Source organism: Chelonus insularis, unplaced genomic scaffold (genome assembly GCF_013357705.1).
Source record: "Chelonus insularis isolate UGA/USDA-ARS -01 unplaced genomic scaffold, ASM1335770v1 contig_75_pilon, whole genome shotgun sequence".
In the NCBI taxonomy this organism is placed as follows: Eukaryota; Metazoa; Arthropoda; class Insecta; order Hymenoptera; family Braconidae; genus Chelonus; species Chelonus insularis.
Genome location: NW_023276737.1, coordinates 1,123,653 through 1,148,571, shown reverse-complemented (window position 1 = coordinate 1,148,571; position 24,919 = coordinate 1,123,653). Strand labels below are relative to the sequence as shown.

At 30.0% G+C, this 24,919-nt stretch overlaps 5 protein-coding genes across 7 annotated transcripts; 2 read left to right on the top strand and 3 right to left on the bottom strand.

The window, feature by feature from the left end:
* Positions 1-682: 682 nt before the first annotated feature.
* RpS27 (ribosomal protein S27) lies at positions 683-1,722 on the bottom strand. The gene is made up of 2 exons (XM_035090112.1): positions 1,569-1,722; positions 683-1,012 (listed from the first exon to the last, which is right to left on the bottom strand). The coding sequence occupies exon 2, from the start codon at positions 1,009-1,011 to the stop codon at positions 754-756; it is 258 nt and encodes an 85-aa protein (XP_034946003.1). The 5' UTR covers position 1,012; positions 1,569-1,722; the 3' UTR covers positions 683-753.
* An 899-nt stretch (positions 1,723-2,621) lies between these two features.
* On the bottom strand, positions 2,622-11,663 carry Lk6 (Lk6 kinase). Of its 2 annotated transcripts, XM_035090231.1 has the most exons (6): positions 11,438-11,663; positions 10,420-10,519; positions 7,058-7,192; positions 6,565-6,921; positions 5,908-6,478; positions 2,622-5,823 (listed from the first exon to the last, which is right to left on the bottom strand). In XM_035090231.1, the coding sequence occupies exons 1-6, from the start codon at positions 11,453-11,455 to the stop codon at positions 5,367-5,369; spliced, it is 1,638 nt and encodes a 545-aa protein (XP_034946122.1). In that variant the 5' UTR covers positions 11,456-11,663; the 3' UTR covers positions 2,622-5,366. The 2 variants fall into 2 exon arrangements, with proteins under 2 accessions (XP_034946122.1, XP_034946123.1); XM_035090232.1 differs by lacking the exons at positions 10,420-10,519; positions 11,438-11,663 and adding an exon at positions 7,595-9,233.
* Positions 11,664-12,095: 432 nt separating this feature from the next.
* Lamtor1 (Late endosomal/lysosomal adaptor, MAPK and MTOR activator 1) lies at positions 12,096-13,691 on the top strand. The gene is made up of 5 exons (XM_035090116.1): positions 12,096-12,292; positions 12,451-12,527; positions 12,599-12,688; positions 12,760-12,958; positions 13,074-13,691. Exons 1-5 carry the CDS (start codon positions 12,248-12,250, stop codon positions 13,161-13,163), a joined length of 501 nt encoding a protein of 166 aa, XP_034946007.1. The 5' UTR covers positions 12,096-12,247; the 3' UTR covers positions 13,164-13,691.
* A 245-nt stretch (positions 13,692-13,936) lies between these two features.
* Positions 13,937-16,034, top strand: LOC118071193 (putative uncharacterized protein DDB_G0292292). Of its 2 annotated transcripts, XM_035090205.1 has the most exons (4): positions 13,937-14,257; positions 14,536-14,850; positions 14,935-15,213; positions 15,300-15,588. In XM_035090205.1, exons 2-4 carry the CDS (start codon positions 14,555-14,557, stop codon positions 15,586-15,588), a joined length of 864 nt encoding a protein of 287 aa, XP_034946096.1. In that variant the 5' UTR covers positions 13,937-14,257; positions 14,536-14,554. The 2 variants fall into 2 exon arrangements, with proteins under 2 accessions (XP_034946096.1, XP_034946097.1); XM_035090206.1 differs by lacking the exon at positions 13,937-14,257 and having other exon boundaries at positions 14,555-14,850; positions 15,300-16,034.
* FASN3 (Fatty acid synthase 3) lies at positions 15,861-24,137 on the bottom strand. Its single transcript, XM_035090192.1, has 8 exons — positions 23,789-24,137; positions 23,472-23,722; positions 23,164-23,395; positions 22,338-23,050; positions 20,371-22,267; positions 17,028-20,299; positions 16,710-16,964; positions 15,861-16,629 (listed from the first exon to the last, which is right to left on the bottom strand). Exons 1-8 carry the CDS (start codon positions 23,979-23,981, stop codon positions 16,189-16,191), a joined length of 7,254 nt encoding a protein of 2,417 aa, XP_034946083.1. The 5' UTR covers positions 23,982-24,137; the 3' UTR covers positions 15,861-16,188.
* Between the last annotated feature and the right edge of the window lie 782 nt (positions 24,138-24,919).

The window sequence follows — 24,919 nt, the reverse complement described above, 5'->3', positions numbered from 1 at the left end:
GCTTTTTTCAAAATATCCATGATAGATATAAAATGTAATTGAATAACTTGTCCGATTAATATTTTATCAAAATTAATCCCAAAAATTATTATGATTCAAATTTTTAACATTTTCTAAATTTAGAAACAAGCTAAATAAATATGTTTTTCGAATATATTTATTGCTTTTATCAACCGTATGTAAACTAAGTGAATTTAGAAAGGCCCTTTTTGACGTATTTACTCAATATTATAATTAGTGTGAAGCAAATCGTCTGCTAAAAGTAATATAAGTCAATAATCTTATCGAAAAGATAGAGATAATTTAAATGAAATAATTTAAATAGCAATAATGAGATTACACTTACAAAAGAAATAGTGTAGTATATTTTTTATAGTTAAACATACTCTTGTCGATACAAGTGTTAACAGAATTAAGTTTTAAAACTTTTAAAAAGTAAGAAGTGTCTTTTTAAAATTAAAATTTTTAACCAAAACTCTTCGTCAAAATCCGAAATATTCTATGAAAAAAACAAAATTGACAATAAATAACTTAAGATAATAAAAAAAATATATTAAATTTTTATACCATTTCGGTTGTTTATTGTTAATGAAATAAAAATGTATAGTAAGGATTATGAATGTGTCATAATAAGGGACATTTTCGACGCACTTATCAGGTGAATAATCAATAATAAGACGGGTTAAATGTACATTTAATTTATTTTATTATCCATAAAATCAATTTCAGCCAAAGTATATGAGTAAAAAATTTTTAACATTGGACTTTTCTTCTGAATGAACACCCTTCAGTTAGACGTGCTTTTCCACCAGTCGGAGTACATAAGATTGTTCGGCAACCATCGCATTCAACGGGGCGTTGAGCATGTGAGAAGATTGTTTTTATTGCATAACATCCTGGACATTTGACGTCCATGAAATAGCTATTCGGCTTTTGAACCAATCGCTTCAATTTGTGTTTCCTTTTTTCTTCTGCTGGACTTGGATGCAGGAAATCTTTTGCTAACGGCATTCTGTAATTAATATAAGTTGGTTAATATCATACATTTCTGAACAATAGTCACTCAATAAGTGACTATGCGATACTCTTCCCTACTAGAACTCCAAAATATATTAACCTACTCTTTACGTAAATAGTAAATTCATTTGTTATTTTTCGTTAAAAATAATTTTCAAAATTAGTTTTTGCTAAGTCATTTACAATAGCGATTGAAATTTGTACATAAGATATTGACAGCACAACCATTTAAACCATTACTCTATACACATTTCCTGAAGTGTTAGGTTATGTCACATACAGCAAGAAACTTATAAATTAAGAACGTCTATAAAACGAAATACTAAGACTAGTAAATTATTATTAATATTCATTGAGAAAAAAACCAAAAATACTCGATAAATTTCTTTTTTTAACTGTAATTATTTAATCAATGAGCGCAGACAACTGACTGACGTCGATCAATGATATTTTATTGAAAGTTGACACTATTTACACCGTTTTATAACTCGTTTTTTTCTTAGAGTTTTTATCAGTTAAAAAATCATTGTTTTGTCTATTTAATAACTTACATTGATTTTTATAGATAATTTTTATCCACGTGTTTTCAGAACTTTGCCAATGGCCGGGTCATAACCACATATAGTACAGCTGATTCAAGCAAAAACGCATATAACAATTGCACCACGAAGAATGTAAAATTCCCATCAGAGGGAAAGCTGTAATTGACTTGGAGAAACATGAGTAAATCCATAATAGTTATTTCCAAGTTTACTCGCTTGGGGCGTTAATATCAAAAGGCTGCGTTCAAGTGATTGTTAACATTAGGTGTTTTAGAAATAATTAATGAGCGTCAATAAAATTGGGAAATTTGTTCAAATTGATTATTATTATGTCACGAACTTTTTTTTCTTTATAACATTGCAGGAAATTTTAATGCATGTTTACGTTTACTTACAATAGAATGCATGCTCATTTTCCATTGTAAATTTGATCTATTTTTAATATGATCTAGTTTACATTCAATCGATATTATGTTTTCAATATAGAGTTAGGAAAAGGTCAATGAAAATAATCATTGTTATAAAATTTATTGAAAAATCTTGATCAATTTATACCAAAAATAAAAATCAATCGCGATTTTTACAAAAACTCGAATCTTCATTGATTCAAATTCAGTGTTATTTACGGAAAAATTAAAATAAAATTTGAATTCTTTATTATCAGTCTTCAATTAGAAGTCAATAGTTTTGATTCGTTATTATTTAAATTTCAGTTATATATTATGTTAAATGGTATTCACAATTACTGATTTAAAGAAAGATCATGTATTACTATAAAAAAGTATATCAGTACAAATCTTAAAACTTTTATATCGTTTAAACTTTAATTCTCAAATTTTTCTCAAAAATGTGTATTCTTCTAGAGAATTTTTTTAGTATTATAAGAAAATTTATTTTGAAATTAATTTCGAAGTTAGACAGCTGAAATTGAATTATTGCTTTTTGAAATATAAAGAAAATAAAATTAATACCTATCTCAATATTGTATCATCATCAATCATTAAAAAAGTATCCCGATTCTACTATTAATATGATCATTTAGTAAAGACTTTCATACATTTGTAATTTTCTTACATAATCTTTTTATTGATACATTTCTTTGTTTTTACACGTGTACTTTTCATTTTGGAGTTTTTGCTTTCTCTTGTCTCTGGATGATTGAATTCCATTTATATTGTCGAGGAACGACATCGACATTATACTTATAGTTTACACAAGTTACTTCTGCTGAAGAAATAGTTTTCAAATATTTATGAATGTATCCCAAGGAGTCGTAAAAACATCATATCATTTATTGAAGTTTGATCCACTTCACAAATCTTGTTTTTATGGCATACAAAATTTATTAATGATTAATTCTTAACTATCTTATTCGAACATCGATAAAAGTGTTCTAGATTGTTTATGCCTCTCGTTCTAATGTTTTTCTTCCATAATATTTTATGAAATTTTGTAATAATAAAAAATAAATTACATTCTAACAGAATCACTGCATAAAGATTTTTTTCTGTTTGACATGAGTATCGTACATATTTTATTAGATAAAGCAATAGAAATTTCTCAAAATATAATCGAATACTTCGACACAGTACAATATTAATTCATGCAAATCACATTATAAAATAGAATCTAAACCATGAGAGCAATAGGGCAACGCTTCACTCTAAACCACTTTGAATTCACTATAATTATGTAAATTACGAACATGACTTATAAAAATATTATAAGCATGAATAAAAAATAGCAATATAAACTTATACAGTTGTCTAATTATTAAAAATTCAACATCACATTAAATTTATTTAATTAAGAATATTTCTTTCACAAATTCTTGTTAACTAAAGGTCATTATAAAAAACATGTAGGAAAGAGTGGCTATAAGTAGCGTATATACCCTACAATTTTTGTAAAATTCGAACGCTATGTTAAAAATAAATACTTGAAAAAAATTAATTAGAACGAAGAGAGAATTTCTATGCTGTTAACTAATAGTTTTTTATTGCAATGTCATAATTATTTATATTCTTCACATAGAGCTGAAAAATGGTGTGAGTTGAGATTACGCTCATGATTAATACAGTAACGATATGTTTGGAAATTTCATATCTTAGACTGCATATATAAACGTTAGATTCAAAATAACATTAGAAGTTAGTCGTCACATAGCTGAAGGATATTATTCTACAGCAACTATAACGCATTAACAATGTTAAAATTCCGAAGTAATTTGATTAAAATTTTTTAAATACAACTTTTAATTTGAAAAACTATCGACCTCATAGAATAGAAATACTGAATTTTTCTTTAAAATTTACAATTTTCCATTCTACGTGATTAATAATTTATACATTATATTGTTGCATTTAACAAAATCATAAATATAATTATTCATCATTTTTAATCAATCTTTAGATATAAAAAAATCGTTACCATAAAATTATTTTCAAGGCTATTTCGGAACTCAAATAATTACAAAAAATTGTCAACAATCTATTTTCAGTATTTTCCGTTCTTTGTAATAGACAAGATAAAGTTTATGGCCGATTGATAAGCGATAAGATTTGTGATTGGAAATCGTACATTATTTGATCTAAAGTTTCATAAATCGTACTTTGTTATCGAAGTTTTTAAATTATAAGCTTATTATATCTCTACTTATTTTTTGTTTTTTTTTTTAACTTTTTCTATGTAAATCTTTCTATTGCCAAGTTAGCAGAGCGTATGTTATTCAATTGTCGTCCATTTTTACCGTTCTTCATTAAACATGTTATTATACCCTACCGTTATCACTAATCATTTCATTGGTTGTAGTTTTTGTCAAATTTTTCTTTCAACAATTTTTTTATTACATGGCAACATCAGTTCCTTTTCTTAGGCAGGCAGTGCTGAGAAAGAAAGTGCCGATTGTTGGGTGACTGACCCCTATTTACAAGTATATATTTATGATTTGTCAGTTTTTAAAAATCATGTTTTCTCTTTGTATAATAATTTTAATAATTATGTTTCATACATGATCTCTGTTCTCAGTAAACTTCATTGTATCATTATATACTTTTACTCCCTCCACTTTCTGTAATGAATTTATTATTTTATTTTTTTAAATTTTTATTATTCTTAATATCATACTTAAAAAAATATAGCTAATAAAGCATTAATTTTGAAAATTATTGATTTGACACATCGAAATAAATGGTATCCACACCGAATGATAAGAAAATGAATATATAATTCATAGCGTAACCATCAACGAAAAATAAGAAGAAATATTGTAACAATATTTTCAAGTTCTTATAAGCAACTTTCATTCTTTAACAGTAATTTAAAAAAAAAGTTACTTTCATGAAAAATAAAAAGTATAATAGTACGACATTAAAGCATGTTTAGGCAGGATGACCAAATGAATACACATGTTTAGCTTAAACCAGAAAATCTACTGATTCTTTGCAAACTACATCACTCAATATCTTATGATGTTTTAATATTTTCTTAAATATAAAATGATTATACAATCAGATTCAAATATTAAAAATAACCATTTTTAAAAAAATTTATGAAAAGAAAAAATAAAGCTAAAAGTAACAATAAATGTAATTGGTATGCTTTGTTATATCTTCAAATTTTTTTCGTTGTAGTTGCCAATATTATGGCATTTATTATGTTATTGATTGTTTTTTTGTTTTTTTTTTATCATTGGATGTTTTACCATACTTATATATTAGTTACGGTTCAGCTAAATATAATAATAATATTGAAAATTAATTTTGAAAAAATATAAATGATATGAAAAAATAATTCGATGCCTTTATGTTAGCCGCTTGGTGATGCAATAATGGCTGAATTTGGACGTTCTAAAAGAGTAGATCGAGTTTTGAGGCGACGCTGTATGAGTTTACTTTCACTCGGTGGTGATAGACCAAAAAGTTGAGTCAATGAATTTTTTCCGTAAAGTTGACAATCAGTAGTCAATTTTGTGTCGTTGAGCTCAATTATCGAATGCATGGAGAATGATTTACGTCGAAAGCTTGAGTCAAATTCTGTTGATGAATGAGTTACACAGTGCTTACTGTTTTCAGACAGTTCACTACTGGAATCTGACAAATGACCATAAGGATGATTATCATCATCTGTGGAAGAAGTAGAAAGTCTTGGCTCACGATTTTCTGAGAGATCTTCAAGATTAACTGAGAAATGTTGATAAACAACACGATTTACTGCCATAGCAGATTCGGCAAATGCTGAGAGTTCTCGAGCTGAGTTGTTCCTTCTAAAAACAACAATGTTTCATTCAATTTTTTTGTACTTAGAAAATAAGTAATAACATATTAATAGAATTTCGTGAAAATTTTACCTGATAATTTCTGGAGTTATTAGTGGTCTGTTGCCAGCAACAGTAGCAGGTGGTCCAGGATTAATCCATGGATGTTTGAGAACACACTCTGCACTCAGTCTCCGATAAGCATCTTTGACCAATAATCCGCGAATCAAATCTTTAGCATCTTCAGATATTTCTCTCCATTCTTTATCAGGAAAATCATACACCCCTTGTTGAATACTAGTGAATAATAATTCTTGACACGCTTGACAGTTTTCGCCTTTCTCCCATCCACATTCTGTACCACAGTTTCCGTAAAAAGGTGGATAACCACATAGTAAAATGTACATAATAACACCAAGACTCCAGAGATCACAACGTTTGTCATAATAACTGATTTCGCCAATAAAAGCTTCAACAACTTCAGGTGCCATAAATTCAGCACTTCCAACTGGTGTAAGTAATTGTGGTGTTGCTACTGGACTCGATAGTGAATTGTTAAACTTAATACCAGATCCAAGATCAAAATCACATACTTTAATTGGTGTTAGTTTATCAGGATGAACACAGAGGATGTTTTCAGGTTTTAAGTCCCTGTGTGCTATTCCTATATAAAAATAGCGAACAAAATAAGAAACGTGAAAAATAATCGTAGTTTTATAACAAAAAACAAAAAAAAACCAAATTATGTACCTTTCTTATGAAGAAAATTTAAAGCTTCCGCAATTTCTTTAACAATCTGACTGGCCTCTCTTTCACTGAAATGTACGCGTTCTTGAATTCTTCTGAGTAATTGCCCGCCATTAACTTTTTCAAATACGAGATAAAATTTTTCGTCATCTTCAAAGAATTCAATTAATTGGATGATATTAGGATGCCCTTGACAATGATGGAAAGTCTCAACTTCTTTAAAAACCCTTGTACGTGCATGTCCAGGAATTTTATCAATAATTTTTACAGCATACTCCAAATCAGTATAAAGCGAAGTGCATGTCTGGACCGATGCGTATGCTCCTTCCCCCAGTACTTCTCCAGTTAGCTTATATAGCTCTATAAATTGAAACAAATTTATTTCATGAATCATTTGTATTAATAGAATTCTCATAAATAGCTTTATCAAGTTATAGTATGAATTACAATACTAATGATGAAATTATTTACTATGTTTGAATCAACTAAATCTCACCTTGAAAGCACGATGATACAAGAGAAGATCCTGAGCGATTTTTACGGCGTCTCCTACGCCGAGCTTCTTCTTTACGTGCCTGTACTGAACTCAGTGACTCTCCTGTAGAAGTGACTTCATTTCGACTTTCGTTCTCTGAAACAAACATACCATGATACATGAGAAAAAAATAAAATTAGAATTAGATTCGCAATATTAAAGAAAACAATAAATAATTAGATATGACTCTGAAAAGAATATGTTCGAAATGTTTCAAAATCAGAAATCTCATTTAAAAGAATTATGTAATAGTTCAAATAAAAAGCATTCTGTAGTAAACATGTAACACGCTTTTCTATAAGTATAGTAATGTCATGATACCAAGCCTTATCTCATTAGATATTCCAACTAACATAGCTTTCAGTCAAAGCAGGTAATAAAGTCTGAGAATTTATTGTTTTAAAAGAAAAGTACATTAATAGAAATAAATAGGATCTAACATGTGATGAATTTCTAATTAAATATGAGCAATAATGAATATAAATTAAGGATTCTTACCTCGAACAGGATTTGGACATTTGTCGTTTTCTTCTACTATTTTTTCAACCATTTTTAATCCAATAGATTAACACAGTAATTTTGGACAAATGCAAAAACTTAAATTTAATTCTACAGAAAAGTCTTATTTATATTTATACTGTTCTTGCTCCAATTTTTATTTTTCACAGATAAATATTGATAGTTATAAAAAGCTCAGTCGTATATACAAAAATAACTACTTGCAAAATTATGTTTCATTGATCCATTGACAATGGAAGATTTTCATGAAGATCATTAATGCTTTTTCTGATACTCAACACAATCTCATTATCTTATTCCTTTGAAAACTTCATCTCTCGATGTGGCAAATATAGCAATAATAATAATAACCCTATGTAGAACCTTCTGCTTTGTGAAAGAAAAATATATACTTTTTTTTCTTCTTCACAACACACAGAAAATAGTAATTAACCACTAGTTGAAATCTTGTATCACAGATATAAATGAATATAAAAAGCCTATCTACAGATTAAGACTACTCAGTGACGTGTTTTGAGCAGAATGGGTATAAGACGTTGAACTTGTATTGGTTGAATTCCAGTTGAACTATTTTATATCACTCCAATAGATACTATCACAGATTTCAGAAGTTCAATTTTACATTGATTTCCCTTGTCATTATTTCATTCTTCTACAGCAAATTCAAACAATGATGAAATGAGTTTGACATAATTCTATACCAAAAACTCATCACCGATCATCAACTGAATAGAACGTAATAAAATTCACGTATTCTACACACACTGTTGTGAACGGTGTTGACTGGACAATTTCGCGAGTATACAGTAATTCAACTTCACTATTTTGGAAAATATTGATAATTTTATAAAATGTATACTCTTTGTCGCTAAGATTTTTGCACAAAAGTGACAAATAAGCGCAGATGCGCAATAACTGCTAGTCGCTAATACATTTGGCTAAACTTACATTGATCTTTCTCACTGCTCAGTATTCAGCAGCTGGTTTCCGACTAAATCTAGAAATGGTAGATAGCTTACAATGGATTACTTTCCTACTATACTCCCTCCACTAATTTTGTTCGAGTCTGTTCTCTACTCCCTACCACACAAGCTACTTCTTCAACAATTCAAGTTATTTCCCCTATCGTCTCTCACTCTACTCGTCAACTATGATCAGGCGACATTGCCGACGCCCTCTGCTTGCTCCTTTATGTCACGTAGGCACGGTTATTTAGTTCTGATTGCTTTAAAAATTTCTATTTTACATATAATTTATGTATAATATATGAAATATTTATCAATTTATTTTTCAGTTGATTTATAATTTATGTATCTACATTTAACGAATTTTATTTGGTCTTTTTATCAAATCTTCAAATGATGGCATTAAATGGATAAAATTGATAACACTTTTGAAAAAGTAAGGAACACTGGATTTAAATCATAATTGATGATTTTTGAATGCCGGTAAGAAAACTTCTAGAAAATAATTGCGCATTCCTATGTATATGTTCAAGGTTGAGTTCTATCTATAATAATTATTTACTGATTTATTTCGCCAATGAAATCTAGTTCTAAATTATATTCAAAGCTTGAGCCAAAAGTAAATTGTAAGAATGAAGTAACTGTTATTGTTCGGATGTAACTAATTGAAAATATTACATGCTGAAGTGTTTTGGTACGACATTACACGATGCGTGCGCAGTTTTGCCACGTAAACTTATACATATGTCATGTAGGCAAAAACAAGATACAAGTAGATCGTAGAATATAGAAAGATAAGCAATGAATACGTGAATAACTTTATTGTAAACGTGGTTTCTGATAAACATGTTTAAATTTGTTCTGTATTAATAGGATACTTGAAGTATGTAGATGTTTGTTGCAAATTGATTTATGTATGTAAGATAATTATAAAGAGTTAAATTATAAATTAACAGTATAAATAGATGCTCTAGTTAAAAAAAATTATCTTATTAGACCTCTTCTAATATAATTTAACCATGACTCATAGCCAAAAATTAAATTAATAATGGAAATTAATTATATTCCTCATCATCAATTTATTTATCATTAAATTACACTTAACTTTTATTCCGAAAATAATCTTTACTTTTTGTTCACATCTTACTGAATATTTTAATTTTGATATTTAAATATTAATAAATAAATATTAAAATCGAGCATTAATGATTTGCGCAATTTATTCTAAACTTGCTCCAAAAAAAAAAGGTTTTTAAAATAAAAAAACTCTACATTTATGATAAGTTAAACCTATCCGATTAAGTATTTTAATTGGTATTAGTGATGCGTATTTTTTCCTGTTCTTAAATACGCTAATCGTTTTATTTGAATTGTTATGATAGTAACACACATGACCAACGTAAACAGCTAACCGCTAGAATGTTGTCAAGTATAACTTTAAGTTTTATTTGTACTCATCAACTCGTAAACAATGAACGAAAGTTTGATAAGATTTTTTGTTGTGAAATTTGATACTTCATGCAAAAAATATTCCATGTGTTTATACTATACATTGTGATATTTATTATAAAAATATCAAGATTCAACCCAATTCGAATTATTCAAACAATTTTCATGCCATGTTGCAATAGTAAATATTTTAATTAGTAGAAAACGTAGGTAATAGGTCATTCACATAGATTTTTCTAGAATTTATATAAATGTTGAGAAAAAAATAAATAAAAAGGTAATGATAAAGCATATTAGAACTGAAATGGCTTCAAATATATATCAATATGATGAAATTTGTAAGAATGATGAAATAAATGAGTAATTTGCAACAGTAAAAATTTTACTTACTTGTTGGTGTCAACGGAGAAATATCAGGACCTACTTTTTTATTGACTGTCAATGTTTTTTGATCATCCTCGTTAAACTTTGACTCCTGCTCCACAACATTCTGAAATATAAAACAAGGATTTTTTATCTTTCGTATGAGTTTTGAAATATTAACTGGACAAAAAAAGTTTTTTTAGCAACGCTGCAGTAGCAAAAATATAAACTTGATATTAATTTTGTTTAAATTTTATTAAATCTTGCATACGTTATAATATGTAATAGAATTTTTAACTCATATTTGAGCAAGTTTATAACCAATGCGAAAATAGTACTCCGAAGGTTATTATTATCATACTCTAGAGCTCTCCTACATTGTTGTTGACAGAGATATTTTAAGTAAGAAATACGAAGAATTGAGACATTTGATATTCATACAATTGTTTTGATCAATATTATTATTTATTGATCTTATCAAAACATAAGTTATCTGTAAAAAAATGTTTTGTCTTCATTGTTGAGTAAGAGAGTAATTATAGATGTAAAACATTTATAGCTATAATAAAAATTAGATAACTTTAATAAAAAAAATTTCAATGACTAAAAAGTTGAGTCATTCAAAACGGAGTGAAATTACTCAATTTTGAATAGTTTATAATCAATTAACATAAAATCATTAAACAAGTAGAGTAAAGTTGCCAATAATGAACTTTCAGTCAGTCTTTAGTCGTTCTATTGTATTGTTCTTAGTTAACGTGTTAGACAAAGACTTTGAAATTTAAAATGGAAGGCTGATTTTTCAGTTTGATGACCCTCAATCCCCTAACATAATGTCTAATTCAAAGAAGTTATAAATACATCAGCGATTATATTTTCATACTCCAAAAGATAAAAGGTAGATTGAAATTCGCCTCAGTATAAATCGGGACTTCTGAAACCCTATGAGTTCTACAATTTTCGAAGAACTCAAGAATTACCTGAAATTCTAAATTTGTTTGCATATAACCTATTGTGTATACCAAGCCACATAGTAATTACTTACAGTTCCTATACCGGCCATCTCGAATCTCAACAACACTCATTGCACGTTTTACGTCATCTAATTCAATTACATTACACAAATTTTCATTCAATTTACTTTGAAAAATCTTCACATCGTCTAAATTCAATATATTTATCGTTCATTAATTACATTATTAATGAAAACGCATCACGATTAAACCGATGCTGTGGATCTCTCAACTTGCTACATGCTTTTGCATATAGTGGCTGTGTTCCTGCATTACAAACTCAATCTTTGTTAGTGCCAACAAATTTTATCGTTTAGTTTTCATGAGATAAAGATAAAAATTAGGATAGCTTAAAAATGTTATAAAAAATATCAGTAATCAAAATTTCATAATTTTCATAATCAATAATTATTGCATGATATAAAATTTGTAATATCAACAATTTTATGGTTTATGGCTATAGAGAAATAAAGTAATGAGAAATATGAAAGATAATGGCGGGAATATGTTATTTTTCGATTTGCTGCATGTGCTGCCGGCATTAGTATGTTTTTTGCTAAAATACCAAGCCGTAATGTCGACATAACAGAACAATAGCAATTTCTACTTTACCGCAGTATATTGATTTAGTTCATATTTTTCACGCGATACAATATTGTAGACGAATCTATATAACAAATCTCTACACTACACATCTGTAAAAAGTAAACTATGGTTTTGCATCGTTCATACATCAAAAATAATCTTTGTTACACTCCAGAATATTTAAAAATGTGCACTAATAATTGTTTATTTTAGGCGATATTTTTTTTTGAATACACTTTCAGTTCATTATCATCATTATGGGATGTTGTTGTAGTTTATTCAATAAGGATAATGGCCCACAGGTAAAATAATACTTCAAAGTTGAATCTTGTTTTGATTCAGTGTTTATCATTTATGACAAAGCTTGATAATAAATTTTCCTATTCCAAGATAATTTCTTTATTATTCATTTGAAGTTCTCTACTCTGCAAATCAATATTGTATTTAATATTTTTTTAAGGGTGGTGAGGCAAATGAAAGAACTCATTTACTGGTGGATCCTGTGAGCAATAACACGAATATTCCACGAGTTCATAGGTAAATACATTTCATGAATAAATATTTCTTTTCATATAAAAACTTTATTATTTATACACTTCCTCTTTTAGTGATGATTATGTCAATCAGTACGCAAACTCTCTTCCAAAAAAAACAGATGAACAAAGTGCTCTTACTCGAATATTACATGAAACTGCAGCGTATGTTTTCAAGTGTTTATGTTATTCTAAAAATTATTCTGTAAATTAATTAATATTATTATTTTTAATAGAAATGTGATTGACGTGGGAGCATTAGACTCACATAACTTAGAACAACATGAATACATGGATCGATCTAGAGCGTACGCAAAAAGAATTAAATCTGTAGAATTCAAAATCCCAGAGATGTCAAGTTGTTTACTCAATGATATACCTGCACCAGAAAAGATTCTAGCATCAGAGCCAATTGCCCCTGAAGATGAAGAGCTGGTACGTATAATTTGATGTATAATACATCTTATTAAGATCAACCTTCAAAGTAATAACAAACCACATGCATCTAAAAAGCTTCTAATTATAACAACGAATTTTCATTTTATTTTAGATCGTGAATTTTCTCAAAAAGGCTGTCGATGCATTAAATGACATTAAAGTTGAACACAAAGAAGACTTAGTTGTTTCTTTCCTATCGTGATCATTGTTTAGGAATCTCTTTTAAGTACACCTAATACTAATAACGAACCGTTAATAACACAAATTATTTAACCTTATTAATTTTTTATTTTTAATAAATATGTCACTTTCAAATAATTATTAAATTACTCCAATTTATTGAAACAAATAATATTGTATCATAAAAGGATGGTATTAGTAAAAATTGTATCAGCATATAATGTTAATTCTTATGAAAAGTATTTCAATGTCCAGCCAGCATAATTCAACAAGTGACAAAAAATCTGGACTAAAATTGGAAATATATTTATTGTAAGTTTTTATATCAAAAAATAAGCAGTAACGAAGATGATTCCTTTTGTATGTTAAATATCCAAAGGATCCATATGTAATAAAATTTGTGATAAATTTAGATTTATTAAAACATTATGTTTACGAACTAAAATAATTGGTCACTTTTTACAATTTTGTGTTGATTATGATTATACGAAAGATTTACTATTGGACTTTTAATACAATTTATATATGATATAAAAAAAACAAGCGATGAAGCGTTATCAATTTTACTATTAAAATGTATCTTGTAAAAATATGTATAATAAATTATGTATAACAATTGTGATTATTGATAATCTAATCAATTTATTTATGTTCATTAATAAAAAAAGAAATGAATATTTCAAATTCCCGCCACAATCTTGGTTTTTGTGTATAAAAATAAACACCCAGTCATTGCGCATGATTTTATTCTCACTACACCTGTCAGTTTACTGCTGTGTACTATTGTTATTGTTACTACAGTCTGTCATTTTCGCATGGATTGTGCGTAAACAGTGTGTGATTTAGAAAATTTTTAAAACATCAATTAAAGTATCTATCCTTAAAATTAAATTATTAGTTGCTATCAGTGATAAACTGTTTGCTACTCTGAAATAAATATTTTAATTCAAATTCATAAGATTTAGATCAAATCATTGCGTGAATGGTCCATAAACGAATTTTCTGGAAAGTTATCTAGTACTTCGTTATTGTCTTGAGAGACCATTTAAAAAATTGATTCATTGGAGTAGAAAAGAAAAAACTCATCATTGTTTTACCATTTTCATAAGATTATAGGTTTGTCTTAAAAAAAATATTCATTTAAATAATAAGGAATCAATGCATGAAAAAATTGTACAAGGTTAGCGTCTACTAAAGGATGAACAGAATGAAAGTTTGTAGATTTATGATTAAAGATAATTTATTTTTTCTCAAATGCTTTATTAATCTTATAAAAAACATTATAAATTGATAATAGAATCAATATATAATAATAATTCGCGAGGGAAGAATTAAAATTAATATAAAAAATGTTGTTAAAATATTTATACTTAGCACAGAATATTCCATTTCAGAAAGTGATAAAATAGAAAGATGACTATGCCAACAACACAATTTCAAGTAATGAATTCTCCAACTCAAAATCCAATAGCTGGAACTCATTTACATACACCATCATCAATATTTAATCACATGATGGCTCAACAAAATATCCCTCATGAACCGGGATCTTGGAATCAAATGCCACAAGTCCCTCCCATGTATATGCCTTGGAGTGTACCGAATCTTCAACCGGCTCAATTGATGAGATTTACTGGAGAAAAACCACCTGTATATCCTCCTCCATTACATCATAAAAGGAAAATAGAAGTTCCAGATATTCCAGATACGTAAGTATCAATACATAAATTTTATTCACTCGTTCAAAAGAATAAATAGAAAATTTAATATAATCAATACACTTTTCTGTGCAGGAGACCAACAAAACAATTTATTTCAGAAGAAAAAATGGCAGCTCACTTCAGGGATATGCATATCAGCACAAATTACAGTTCTACACCTCTGACAACAGCATCTACAAGTTATAACATTCAGCCTCAACCATCAACTAGTAGTCAATTAGATATAAATGTAGACACATCTCCAGCCGCTTTAGAAAATGGAAAAAGTATGCATCCAAAACTTGTGATATCTGAAGAACTCAAACGAATTCAACAGGAACCTATACTTCCGGCTTCTCTATTATCTAAATTGTAGGTTTGAATAATAGTTATTGAAGTTCACTTTATCTCTTGAAATTTTTAAAATCTGTTTAACTTACACAGATATTCTATTTCAGGGAGCGGCCCTCCATGGCTCTAGTGCTTTGGGAACCACCGAGTAAACATCTCAGAATGTTACGACCACATACGGAGTCAGTTCAAATCAACGCTCCATCAGAGGACAATGACAATAACAACAACAACAACAACAACAACAATAGGAGTAGTAGTACTAATGATAATAATAATAATATTGCGAGTGACAATAATATTATTCAGAACAACAACAATCAACTAATGCCTGATTTAAATCAAATGAGCGCTATTCAGCAAAATGATGTTGAGTTTGAACCCATGGATGTGTGAACTTATTTCATGTTGCGTACTACTTGTTTTAATTTTCAGTGCAAACAATCGAAAGTAAAAAAGTACATTAGAATAGATATTTTTTTTGTTATTGAATTTTGTCTCATAATTTTTTTTCATTTCCAACAATTTTCATTTTATCACATAATATATTTTCATTTTTTTTATTATCATGAACATGATAATATTGAACTATTAAAACTATATTATGAATCTAAATAATTTAGTACTATATAGTTGTATACGAGTATGATAATCAGGTGTAAAGCATAGTTATTTAGTAATTTTATTATATTCAAAAGGCTGAGTGTGTCTGAAACAAACATTAATGTGTGTAAAAGATACTGTGTTCTTGCTGTTGGAAAAAGCAATGTTTATTACATTTGGAAGGTGAATGATATAAATTTTCCGTCTTGTATATACAATAAATGATTTTTCATTAAAAACGATCATTTCTACCCTTCATTTTTTTTACTATTAGATATTAGGACGTAACAGTTTATAGTGTAACAAAATGAATAAAACAATGACTTAGACTATAATTAATAAAACAGCTGTCAGTTCATTATCGAACTGACAATTATTTGAATATAGATTAAACTAAGATCTGGTGTGTTGTTGTTGATCAAGAATCGGAGTAAGAATTTTTCCATCTTCCATAATTTTAGCTTTGAATGCTTCAGCATCTTCAAGTGGTTCTCCATTGATGGCTGTTGCAATTTTCAGATTATCTAGAATTGTTACATGATTGCCATCAATAGTATAAACTTCAACTTTTTCTCGAGTAATATTACTAAGCCCATAATCTCCTGTAACACTTTTCAAGGTTGGCATTGATGGTTTTAAAAGTAAGATTGAAGATCTGAGAGGTGGTAAATCAGAAATATCATAATTTTGAAGGGCAATTAAACGATGATAAACTGCAGTGCAAATTTTTCCTTGACGCTCTGGTGATATCTGTAAAGACTCTGCAGGTAAGAAATGTAAAAACTTTTCCAGTTTTTCTACCCAAGATAAACACTTTTGTAATTCCACGAAGAGCTGAAAAATTAAATAAACAATTGTAAAAAAATGAGCAATAATTAAAAATTATATTATACCATCTGATAAAAATTATTTACCTCTCCACTTAATGATGGAGAATAAATATCCATAATTCCTACAAGTACATTGGTTTCTAGCTCCTCATCACTAGCTGATGCTAATTGTTGATCTTTAATGGCTTTCATAAGCTCTGGTGCACCATCAATTAGAACTAATCTTCCAGTTAAACCTTCAGCTTCCAACTTTCTTGCCAATTCAATAGCAACTAACGAACCGTAAGAGTACCCAGCAATCACAAAATCTCGACGACCTTTGTTTCGTTGTAAGACGTGCTAAAATAATTCAATGGTAATAATTAAATAGCTCATCCTCTTAAATATTAAATCATCACTCACCGGCAATAATTGATTTGCCATTTCAAAGATAGAAAAATATTGAGTAGTCATGTTATCTAACTGTAAACATGTTGCTGGTGATTTAATATGCTCTGCAAGACTGAAAAAAACAGATCCACAACCTTCTACTCCAGGAATGAGAAATACTTCATGCCTTCCGACTTCTTCTTTAGTTTGAAGCTTCAGACATATGTCTGAATATTCGTCTGCTCGGCCGACAACTCGAAGAAGAATCTTCATGCCTGTTAAAACTTCATCACCACCTGCACTTCTGTTTTGTTTATTTCTCTCTGTATTCTTTAAATTCATTTCTAGCAGTTTTGCAAAATTGAGACCTCTAATGTCCTGAGAAGTGAGGAATATTTCGAATTCTCTTTCAAGTGTTTGTTTAATTTCTACAGCCATCATTGAATCCATACCAAGCTCTGCTAAAGATGTATGATGACTTATAGTTTTTAAATCTTTTACTCCCATGATATTTAAAACAGTATCTACAATATTGAGAGATCCAGATCCTCCAGCTTTCTTTTCTGCCACAACCATACTTGCTACAATAGGATCATCTTGCGTAAGAAAATGATTGAGTTCTTGAAGACATGAGGAAATTTTTTGTTGAAGTGTACCACCAATGACAAGCTCTTTATTATCTTCTTGCATGTCAGCAACTATTCCAACATCTCCAATAGCTCCCCATTGTATCGCTAATGCAGGAAAACCATCTTCCTTACGTTTTTCACAGATTCTTTCCATAACAGAATTAGCCATACCATAATTAGTTTGACCAACATTTCCACGTCCACATGAAACTGAAGAAAACACTACAAAATGTCGAAGCTGAGGACAAATTTCTCTTGATAATTTATCAAACATTTTTGTACTCCAAGCCTTGGCTTTAAAAGATTCTTCAAAATTTTCTGCAGTCTGAGTCTCACACAAACCATCTTTAAGTACAACAGCAAGATTGAAAATTGCATCAACAGGCGCAAATTTTATAGCTGCTCTTAAAATATCTTCGCATTCTTCTTGAATTGCTACATTTTTATTGACAACCACTTTTACTTTTACTCCATAATCTTCCCATAATTTTATTCGCATTTTCTGATATCCATTTTTTAATCCACTTCGAGAAGTAAGAATAAGATATCGAGCACCTCTTAGTACTAACCAGTCGGCTAATTCTAATCCAAATCCACCAAGACCTCCAAGAATGATATAACTTCGATTTTGTAAACAGTAATATCTTGGCAGAGCAGGGATTGCTATATTTTGACAGTTTTTTTCATCAAGGACATTAATTAGAACTTTACCAATATGTTTTCCAGCTCCCATAAATCGAAAGGCTGCTTCTAGCTGATCTTTCGGAAAAACTGTCCTCGTAAGAGGTTGAATTGAACCATTATCTAATCCTTTTTGTAAAAGTTTTTTTAATTGAATTTTTTTTTCAGCAGGAGCGTCGAAAAGATTATCTAATAGAATACCATGAAAACTGATTTCATTCAGAAAAGCAGCCATTCCTAGATGACTGTCATTTGCCATATCGAATTTTCCAATTTCTAAAAATCTACCACCTTTAGCTAAACAGCGAATTGAAGCTTGAAGTTTTTCATCAGCTAAAGAATTTAAAACAATATCCACACCACGGCCATTCGTTTTTTTGAGAATTAATTGTTCAAAACTGGTATCACGTGAATTTCCAATATGATCATCAGGAATTTGTGGGAATCTTTCTCTAATAAATTTTCGCTTATGAAGCGTGCCAACGGTAGTAAATACTTCACATCCTTCATTCAAAGCTAGAGTGATAGCTGCTTGACCAACACCCCCAGATCCCGCATGAATTAAAACCTTATCTTTTTTCTTCATGTTTCCACTTAGGTACAATGCATAATATGATGTAGCATAGACACAAGGAACAGTTGCAGCATCTTCAAGAGTCCAACCATCCGGAACTGGCCAAGATAAATTTCGATCGATTATAGCTTGATTGGTGATGGCTCGGAAAGGAATTAAACCCATCACTCTTTGACCTGTGCAGTCTATTCCTGAATATTCAAATCCAAGAACGCATTCTTCTTGGGCTCTAGTCTTTGCGACGATTTCAATAGCGAGCTTACCACTAGCTAACATGATATCACGGAAATTGATAGCTGAATAAATAATATGGACTAGATCTGGATGAGTAGTATAAGATTCAATTGGACCTTGAAGCCATTGAAGGGAACTTAAATCACCTCTAACAAGTTGGTTAGCCCAAGCATGATGGAAAGGTTTTAGAGTCAATGGTGGAAGCTCAAGATGTCTATAAGATCCCCAAATTTTATTTGGTCGGAGAACATTCACTGCAAGATCAAGCTTAAGTTGATTAGTATATAAAGGCAATAATAAAGAGAAGTCTGGAGCTTTTTCATCCTGAATTAAAACTCCTCGAATCATTTCTCCACCAGGTTCTTTACGTAGACAATTTACTAATCCCAGTAAACCACTTTCAAAATTTTTTTCGCTGACGATGATAATTCTTGCACCACTTCCCGACTCTCGTTCGACTTCTGTTTTTAAAGTATCTTTTAACTCATCAACCCAAGAAAATGTATTATGTTTTATATTCACGATTACAGATCTCTTAGGTAATTTATCGCGTTTTCTCAACAATAAAAATGTTGAGTTATTGACCACCTTTTCCAGAATTATATCTAAATTATGTTTTTTGGTGACTTCATCGCAATCTTGAATATTCATTGATTCCAAAGTTAAAATAAAACCTCCATCTTTAACAGAAAGTAATAGTTCAGTTAATATTGTATTTTTTTCATTGAAAAGAAGATTCCGGCCAACTAACAATAAAGCATTAGTTTCAGGTGGAAGTTTTTTTACTTCTGTTATATTAATTTTTGAAGGTACATCATTTTCTGTAAATGGATTCTCTGTGCTAAGTACAATATTTAGATCAGCTTGTATCAATGGAATATCTTCAAGCACATTTGATATAGAAGACAGAATTAAATCTTGAACTGAATATTTTTCATTAACACCCAAGTGTTCTAGAGCCTTTATTCGGATTCCTTGATGATTTTCTAGAGCTAAATGTGTTGCTATTCGTATTGCTTCTTTCAGAGAAACCTCAGTTTGATCTCTATGAGCGATAAATTTATATGATTCTAGAACAGGTTCACCACCAGGTTTTCTACGAGCAATTGCACTCGCTTTTAAACCTCGAATTTCTACTCCTCCTGCTATAATTAAATCTAATGTTTTGTCGCAATAAACTTGGAATTCTGAAAAACAGAAAATTTTTATAATTAAATAAACTAATTACATATTATCTAATATTATTAATCAAACTAACCTTTCATATCATCAGGCATAGCTCTAATTTGATTTAAATGCATTTTAGTGTCAATAACAAGCTTCTGAATTCCAGTAGGAACAAATAAACCACGTGAATCCATTCCGAGTATTTGCATCTGTAACATATTGTCCATAAAAGCAACCCAATTATTAGCCCAAGTAATTTTTCCTCGAGTTCCATTTGTTGTCGCACAATTAATGCTTCGAAAAAGTCCATTGTAATGATATCCACGTAAACGGAGCTCTTTATAAACATCTTTGCTTTGCATTACTTCTTCGCAGTCTTCTACTGGAATTTTTGGATTCATTTTCTCTGATGATGGTTTAGCAGTATAATGAATGTATCCTGTGACTACAGCAACATCACCTTCGATCACTTCAAACCTTCCAGTTCCTTTTTGAATCATCAATGTGAATTCAATTTTTCCTTCTTTAGGAATAGTCGTAGCTCGAAGGAATTTTACATCACTAAAGATGACTGAAACTTCAGTATATAGCTCTCCCCTTATCATGCCTATAGTTTCCCAAATTAAAGAGAGATATCCAGTAGCAGGAAATAGATTTCTACCATCAATCACATGACCTGCCATGTATTCATAGTCTTCATCATTTAAGGACACTTCTACCACTCGTTCACCAGAAGTTATTTTTTCTTGCATTCTATATGATGTTACATACCATTCATCAGAGTGTTCCCATCTAATTAATGGTGAGATCATTGGAGTACCACGAGATACAGGGAATTTAACTTCAGGATATAAATTTGATATTTGTGGTTGAAGTCCAACACTGTAAAGTTTACCTACAGCTTGAAGAAATACTTCGACATTATCTTTATGTCCTCGTTGTGTTAAAGGAATATTCGTAATACTAGGATGTAGAGATCTCCGTAAAATTGCTTGCAGTAAACCGTGAGGAGCGATTTCAATAGTAACAGCATCTTTAGGAATTAAGTTTGAAGTTTCTTCAAAAAGTACAGCACTGAGAAGATTATTAGTGTGATATTCTGCAGACGATAGTCTAGCTTGAGGTGTGGACCACTGACTACGAGGAACTGAAGTACTCAACCATTTAGGGCTTCTTGGTTTGGGTTCAGGAATCACTTCTCTCAAATATTTTAATAATTTTGGTCCAGCATCTGCGATATAACGACTGTGATAAGCAATATTACTGCAAGGAACTTCACGTGCAAATATTTGATTGGCTTGAAGTTTAGCAACAAAGGCTTTCATTGATTCAGCTGGTCCAGAGATGGTGGAGCTCTCAGGTCCATTGTGACAAGCAACTTCAATATCCGGTGGACAAAGATCTTTGATATCTTCATAACCCAAACCAACTGCAGCCATTGATCCAAAGATTGTTTTAGTTTCAATTGAAGCTAAACCTCTAGAATAAGCAGCTAAAACCATTTGTTCTGCTGTAAAACAACCATCTGCATAAGCACATCCAAGCTCTCCCACAGAATGGCCTATTATGTGATCTGGTACAATTTTTAGCGATGTCAAAAGATCTACAAGTCCGATTTGAATAGCAGCAATTCCAACAAATGAATTCAAAATATTATCAAAAGTTGATTTACTTGGATTGGTTAAGATATCATAAATATTGACTGCACGAGGTTTTAAAACAGTATCACATTTTTTGATAGCTTCAGCAAATACAGGAAATCTAAGTAATGCAGTTCCCATGCATGGCCACTGAGATCCCATTCCAGAAAAAACAAACCAAATTGGTCTTTTAGCACCTGGATAATGTTCAATATCCCTAATAAACTTCTCAGAAGTTGTTTCTTTTTTTAACACACTATATCCTCTATAAAGATGCCCAGGAATATCTTCTGAATGGATATCATGAAGAAGTTTCACATACTCAACATCAGGAGGTCGACTTTCAACCTGAAAAAATATTTAATATATTAAATGAAGAATTTGCTAGTCAAGTAAAAAATAATTAATTAAAACGTACATCCTTTAAAATGCATTCAACAGCTTCTTCTGTTCTTCCAGATGCTATTACAAGTCGAGGAAGATCATCACCGGGAATTCCATTATTGACTTTTTCAATGGGATTCGATTTAAGTAATATATGAGCATTTGCTCCACCAAATCCAAATGAGCTGACACCCACATAACCACCTTTCCATGGCGTTGGCTCCGTGATTACTGTAATGCGGCCTTCTTCTAACGCTTTAACGCCTTCACGTGGACGTTTATAATGAAGATTTGGTGGAATAATGCCTGATTCATTGGCAATAATAACTTTAGCAATGGAACACATTCCACTAGCAGGCTCAGCATGGCCTAAATTTGATTTAATTGATCCAATTCTTAAAGGTTCAGTTCGTCCAATGCAGAAAACAGAGTCGATAGCATTGATTTCTTCAGGATCACCTACTTTAGTTCCAGTTCCATGAGCTTCAATATAAGCCAAGCTAGTAGGTGGAACTTTACATTCTTCGTAAAATTCTCTTAATAATACACTCTGCATTACACTTGATGGAAAAGTTATTCCTTGCTCTTTAAAACCATCACAGTTTGTTTTTCCGTGTACTAATGTAGCATAAATTCTTTTCGAATTTTTAGCTTTTTGAAGGAATGCTACACTCACCGTTTCACTCCTGGTATATCCATTTGCATCAGCATCAAAAGATTTACAGCGGCCATCAGGTGACAATACGCCTGATTAAATAATTTATTTCTTAGAATTAACTTAATTAAATTGTTATAAATATTCTTTGTTACGATCTCTTATGTAGGTAAATATTTAAATAATGATAGTTTATTTTTGTTACCTAAACGTGAAAATTGGAGTGATACATAAGGATGTAGACACAGATTAGCACCTCCAACGAGTGCTGCATCACATTGACCATTACGGATAGCTCTATAAGCATGCTCCATAGCAAACAAACTTGAACTACAAGCAGAGTCAACAGTATAACTTGGTCCAGTTACTCCCAACCAATATGATAATCTGTTAGCTAACATTGCTCTACTACATCCAGTAATTCCGAATCCATTTACCTATCGATAATGAAATATTATTTATGGTACTTGACCAATAATAATAATAAGATAAGATAAGATTTATAATAATTACTTGAAGTTTTTCATAAAACCATGTCTTTTCTGATTCTGAAAAACAAGCTCCGATGAAAACTCCAGTTCTGGTTCCTCTTAACTGTCTGGGGTTAACACCAGCATCAACAATAGCTTCATAAGCATGCTCCATCAGCATTCTGCACATCGGATCCATTGTGTGGGCTTGTTTAAAATGAACTCCGAAAAAGAGAGCATCAAATTTACTCACATTATTTATTTTACCAGTCCTTTGAGGAATTTCGGGATGATCTAAATAAATTTCGAAATTTTGAAAGATATTTTAGTGTGGATTTTAGATATTATCGTTTCACTTACCTAATTTCCAACGACGATCATCATCAGTCACAAGATCAACTTTGTTAAACAAGTTCTCTTGAAAGAGTCTCATATTATCAGATTCAGGAAATCTTCCAGCAATCCCCGAGATAACGATTTCTTCACCAGGATCCATTGAAGTTTGAGTACAAGGGTTGAAACTGCAATTATTTTTTTCCACTTGGTTCTTCATCTTTGATTAATTTAATCAGTCACAAAATTCACGAAATTTAGAAACACCAATACACCACCAGACAACAAGATTTATTTCAATTAGTTTACAATATCGTTATCACTAAAATCACATGTAATTAATACCTTTTGAAAAAACAACACATTTCCACCAAGAAGATGACTAACAACGATTAACAATAAATCGCTATTGGGCTTTTTATAACCGTGGTTACCCCACTACAATGGTAGGTCAAGCCAATAGTTATATTTTCCACTAACATATTTAAATGTAAATTTTATTTCAAATTAACCTTTGCTCGGCATCCCTACTAATTAACATGCTACAATGAATGACCGATGTCAAATAAAGTTTGTTATTATTTTAATTCGATTGAATATATTTTGGGTACATCTTCCTTAGATTTTAATTTATTTTATACCATCAATAATAGATTGACGTTTTTTGTGATTCAACTAACATTATTATGTAAAAAATCATGAATTTTCAAAACATAAAGAACATTTATTTGCTCCATGGATCATTTTTAATTTCAGATTATCGATTAGTTTTAATTATTCATTAATTATTTAATAAATAATGTATCATTATAAATAAGTTGTTGATTGTTTAATAAAAATTTATTCAATTAATTCAATGGTAAAAATAAATACACAAAAATGATTCTATGCAGTCAACATTGAATAAAACTAGCCAACGATTACAGAATAATTTGTTAAATTTGAATAGTCTAGTTGTGACGTAAATTGAATTGAGATCAATGAACTTAATGTTGTAATTTTCAGGGTTATTGTTCAATAGATACTCAATGTTGTCCATAATAAAAATACTTCAAGTTTAGCAAATTTTATGAATATGCGATAGCGAAATTCAGTGTCAAGGGTTGCCGGATGTCGCATTATTCTGCATCAAATATCCATTGTTAGTATCAATTAATT